The sequence below is a fragment of the Papio anubis genome, chromosome 7 (assembly GCF_008728515.1).
Source record: "Papio anubis isolate 15944 chromosome 7, Panubis1.0, whole genome shotgun sequence".
Lineage (NCBI taxonomy): Eukaryota > Metazoa > Chordata > Mammalia > Primates > Cercopithecidae > Papio > Papio anubis.
This window is the reverse complement of record NC_044982.1, coordinates 154,293,160-154,298,555: the sequence shown is the minus strand read 5'-3', so window position 1 is coordinate 154,298,555 and position 5,396 is coordinate 154,293,160. Positions and strand designations below refer to the sequence as shown.

Here is a 5,396-nt window from a genome sequence, read left to right as displayed (position 1 = left end):
CTTGACTAAGGCTGTCATGAAATTCAAAGTGCCATTTAGAACATGCACCAAATTGTCAAGCAAATCTGTCTAAATGTATATTTTAAATTATTACAAATTACACATCTTTGAGGAAGGAGTATTATGAACAATAGAACATATTCTCTAGGTTGTAGAGGAAGGAATAAGCAGACGGAATCAACCACTAAAGATAGTTTTTCAGATCAGTTGTTAGAATGTCATGTTTAGATGTTGGAGCAGATTAGAGCAGCATTCATGCCACTCAGAGCAACCAGACTTACAGCGTAAGTATGGACGAGGAATTTCAGATCATTGGATGTTTGCTTGGCTAGTTCTGCTTTGTTTATTTGATATCAAATAGGTTTGTAGATGTTTATGGTATTTCTAATTGTAAGTAGAGACAAAATATTCATATACTCAGATATATGTTGTCTGCTTTAAACAATTTTTAAATTTTAAAAATGCATTAATGTCTTTTTATATCCATCAAGGGAAGGATGAAATGTTGAATTTGAAGGCTAATTCAGTAAGAAGTCCTAGGGGTTTAACTGTATATACTACCTGAACTGGCTTTTCTGAGAGATGAATCAATAATGAAAAATGTCTGTTTAAAAAAAAAAACCTGCCACATGTGACTACTATTTTTGTTAGCTGAAAGCTGCAATACAAAGTATTACAGGAATATGAAGGTGAATAGCTTGAAGATATGGGAACTAGAGAGTCAGAAAAGTTTTGTTTTAGACTTGATTTCATGTGTTTTTATTTTTTCTTACACAAAATAGAGATAATGTTGCTAACTTCATGGGATATTTGAAGAAATGATATAAATACACTTTACAAAGTTAAAAGTGTCTGGACATGTGCAGTAACCGCATGGGTTCTTTTCTGTCTTAGTAATGTAAATAAAGATCTAATATTAATTTGGTTATGCAATAAGCAAGAAACAATTTAATACATAGAACTTAATAGACTGCTCAACCACATTTTATAACATGATCACTAAAAACAATGTAGGATTTTAATAATCATGTTTTTTTTAATTGTGGCAGAATTTAAACCTGAATTTTGTGATCTGTTTTTTTTTGTTTGTTTTGTTGGGGTTTTTTTTGAGATGGAGTCTCGCTCTGTTGCCCAGGCTGGAGTGCAGTGGCACAATCTTGGCTCACTGCAACCTCCCTCCCCCGGGTTCAATCGATTCTTCTGCCTCAGCCTCCAGAGTAGTTGGGATTACAGGCAGGCATCACCACACCCGGCTAATTTTTGTATTTTTAGTAGAGACAGGGTTTCGCCACATTGGCCAGGCTGATCTCGAACTCCTGACCTCGTGATCCGCCCGCCTTGGCCTCCCAAAGTGCTGGGATTACAGGCCTGAGCCACCACACCCGGCATCTGTGATCTCTTAAATATATATGAAGTTATATTTTTGAAATACCAAATTTCGGCCAGGCATAGGGACTCACGCCTGTAATCCCAGCACTTTGGGATGCTGAAGTGGGCGGATCACGAGGTCAGGAGATGGAGACCATCCTGGCTAACACAGTGAAACCCTGTTTCTACTAAAAATACAAAAAAATTAGCCAGGCGTGGTGGCCGGCTTCTGTAGTCCCAGCTACTCGGGAGGCTGAGGCAGGAGAATGGCGTGAACCTGAAAGGCAGAGCTTGCAGTGAGCTGAGATCCGGCCACTGCACTCCAGTTTAGGCGACAGAGACTCGTCTCAAAAAAAAAAAAAAAAAATTAGTCGGGCGTGGTGGCGAGCATGCCTGTAGTCAACTACTTGGGAGGCAGGAGAAAGCGTGAACGGGGGCTGAGGCTTACAGTGAAATGAGGCCAGCGCCACTGCACTCCAGCCACAGGAGGTGACAGAAGCTGAGACTATCTCAAAAAAAAAAAAAAAAAAAAAAAAAAATTCAGATGAAGCATAGGCATTTTGATGTATTTCAATTAAATTCCACACAAAACCAGTAAATTGTAGTGACTTCATTTTTCCAACCACAAAATGAAGATAACAATTGATAAAGTAAATTCAGAATTGAAGAAAGTCTCTATGCATCAATAATAAATACTAACTCCAGCATGGCCAGTGAGCCTAGAGCCATTTAGTGGATAGTGTTTGTCCTGTTGAGTTTAGCACGCATTGAAACAAAATGCAAGAAGCAGAAGAGCATCCATGGAAGAAAAAATACTGGGAAAGAGACTTGACTTCAAAATGAAAGGCCGTGTGTCACGTAATTGAATTTTGCCAGCCTCTGTTCATCGCATAAAATTGCTGTAGATGACAATGGATTTGCTGTCTAGAGCTAAGATAAATAGATCTGGATTCTAACCTCATCAGGTTTCTTATTTTGAGACCCCTCCTTCCTTCCCAGGTACTTTACTCATTCTCCGTCTTGATGAAATTTGCAGTGCCATATTTATTGTGTGGCTTTATATGTCGATTTTAGTATTTGAACAAATTTCAGTGTTCAACATTGCACATAGTAGGTGCTCCATAAACCCTCATTTAAGAATCTGGGACTAGCTGGACATACTTCTACAGTATGCTGGGAGTATGGTTTCTCTTCAGGCCAAAGTGGAATTTCAACTGATGGTTTGTGTGGAAGTTTAGAAATAACGCTCAGAGCTGGTATTTCTACAGATGTTCAAGTTTATCACTTTAATGAAAGTTTCTAGCTTCTTGTATTAAATGTCCTCATAGTTTTCCTGATCAGTAAGAGGCCCCTCAGAGCAGGGTATACCTTATCATAGTCACCATTAAAAGTTCTTAGGACTTCATCTTCCGTCCCTCTACCATTCATTGCCTCTTCCCTCTTGAAGCTAAAAGACTTTGAAAACAAACAAACAAACAAAAAACACGTTCTAGAAGTTGGCAAAATTAAAGGTGTGCTATAGTGGTGATCTGGCACATTGTAATTGAGATTGAGAAAGGAGGTAAATGACTGCCACAGAGGTCGATGGAGCTGAAGGAAATGTAGTCAAGTGGTTTGTATGCAGAATGTGTGGGTTGAAGAGCGGTGCGGCTCCCGATGAGAGGCTCACTTATCCGGGATGCAGTCTGCGGACGCCTGGCGAGTTAACTTCCACCTGCTGGAGGAGGGGCCGGGGCGGAGCTAAGATGCGGAGGAAGGTGACGCACGAGCTCTCCAGTTCGCCGGCTCCTGGCCTGACCCCCACCAAGGCCCATACCGCAGTAGGCTCCTCGGGCTGCTCCTCGGTGAGTACAGCTTTGATGTCGGCTCGGCCGCCTGCTGCCAACCCGAGATTTGGTATCGCCAGTGGGGGAGGGCGTCCTGCTAAAATCCTGGAGGTGGAGGCTGGGGTGAGACAAAGGATAGGTAGGGGGTTAGAATGTTTGGCTATCAGTAAGGGGAAGGGAGTACTGAGGGAGGAGATTGGGCAGTTCATCAAATCAGAGCGGCTTTTGCTGGAATGGAGGTGAAAGACTGCATTCAGAGTGGACAAGGGAAAGATGGAGATGGAGAGCCTCGTGCCTGCCTCCAGCCTTTTCCATCAGAATTGCAGATTTTGCTGTTAAAACAGCTACTCCCAGCTCTTTGGAGAGCGAGGATTTGTATCTAGTGACTAGAAATAGGCCTTTTTTTTTTTTTTTTTTTTTTTTCAGAAAAAGAAATTGGAGGATATAAAAATTTTAGTTTCAGTGAAGGAAATGCACAATTTTGCTGCCTCCCATCTCTCCATCCCCCATCCCCCATCCCCCATCCCCAGTAGAAGAATGATTAGAAGGAGGATTTGCGCAGGGCATGGTGGCTCACGCCTGTAATCCTAGCGCTTTGGAAGGCCGAGGAGGGATGGATCACCTGAGGTCAGGAGTTCGAGACCAGCCTGACCAATATGGTGAAACCCCGCCTCTATTAAAAATACAAAAATTAGCCGGGTGTGGTTGTGGGTGCCTGTAATCCCAGGTAGGGAGGATGAGGCAGGAGAATCGCTTGAACCCGGGAGGTGGAGGTTGCAGTGAGTGCAACAAGAGTATTAAAAAAAAAAGGTATTTGCAAGGCTGCTGCCTGAAGCATCCATCCCAACAGGTTAAGCAGCTGTCGTAAGCTGCAAGGATAATGTTCCCTTGTTTTGCAGACATACTCATAGAAACCAACACTTAGGACAGGCTGACCCTCAGGCTAGTTTTCTCCCTCTGACCACCACTGCCTCCCCGAATTCTAACCTCCAGAACTGTAAGGCAATGTTACCAACATAATAATAGCAATATAGGGGCTCATTCTGTGCCTGGCATTGTCCTAAACACTCTTAACATGTATCACAACAACCCTATAAGGTAAATGCTTTTATTATCTCCGTTTTGCAGAGGAGTAAACTGAGGGATTTGCCCACGATCACTCAGCATGTGGCTGAGTAAACATACCTCAAACTACCCCAGCAGATTGCAGGGCGGGATCTAAGCAACATTTTCCTTCCTTTCAGGATCTCAAACGTATTGGATGTTTGCTAAACTAAAATGTTTTCCTGCCACCACTCCCAACCTGCCTGAGCTTCTTTACCATGTGTGTTTTCCTGACTCCCTCCTGTTAGCCTTTTCTTCCCTGAGACTGGGAAAACTGAAGATGCCACTATCTCTTTCTCAAAATTGAGGCAAGTTTGGTTTATTTGTTTTAGTAAGAGAGGGAGAGAGTAATGAAGTTAGGAGTAACGCAGAACTTTCAGGGAGCTACAAGGAGGATAAAAATTATGAGTAAGAACCGCCATTCCAGCCTAGCTTTCCCAAGAATGCAAACAGAGGGAAATGGATACCTGCAACTGTTTTGTTTAATACCTTTCTGCAATGATGTTCTGCCTAGCATGGAAACTTAAGACAGAAGCAACCTGCTAAGGATTTTTAAATTACATCCTCTTTCTGGGTGGTCCTTGAACCACAACCTGGAGTAGTTGCATCATTATAATTGTATTATCACAATTGCTGATTGTAGCCAGTCAGTATACATTTGGTCTTTTATCTGCAGGTTAAAAATGGTCTCCAGGATGGTCTCTACCATGCTATCTGGCTTACTGTTTTGGCTGTCGTCGGGATGGACTCCAGCATTTGCCTACAGCCCCCGGACCCCTGACAGGGTCTCAGAAACAGATATCCAGAGGCTGCTTCACGGCGTTATGGAGCAATTGGGCATTGCCAGGCCCCGAGTGGAATATCCAGCTCACCAGGCCATGAATCTTGTGGGCCCCCAGAGCATCGAAGGTATTTACTATGTTCTGATGGTTTGAAGTTTCCATTAGCATTTTAAATAATATATTTGTGCACTTCTCCTCACAATAACCTTATAAGTAGATGCTTTTATTATCCCATTTTTTTTCAGAGGAGGAAGCGAATCTTTAAGAGACTCTGCTTTCTCATGGTTTTCCCTTTCTTCCTCTACACAGTGTCTGC

The 5,396-nt window shown here is 42.5% G+C and overlaps 1 protein-coding gene across 4 annotated transcripts in view; it reads left to right on the top strand.

Moving 5' to 3' along the window:
• The first annotated feature begins 2,989 nt into the window (after positions 1-2,989).
• LOC101009649 (neuroendocrine protein 7B2) overlaps positions 2,990-5,396 on the top strand; it is a 55,291-nt gene continuing 52,884 nt past the window's right edge. For 2 of the 4 annotated variants that reach the window (XM_009209840.2, XM_003900713.3), the window contains exons 1-2: positions 2,990-3,212; positions 4,975-5,207. In XM_009209840.2, coding sequence (XP_009208104.1) covers positions 4,982-5,207 — 226 coding nt within the window. In that variant the 5' untranslated portion in view covers positions 2,990-3,212; positions 4,975-4,981. Of the gene's footprint in view, positions 3,213-4,443; positions 4,607-4,974; positions 5,208-5,396 lie in introns of those variants that run through there. The other 2 variants (XM_009209841.2, XM_009209839.2) reach the window with 1 other exon arrangement.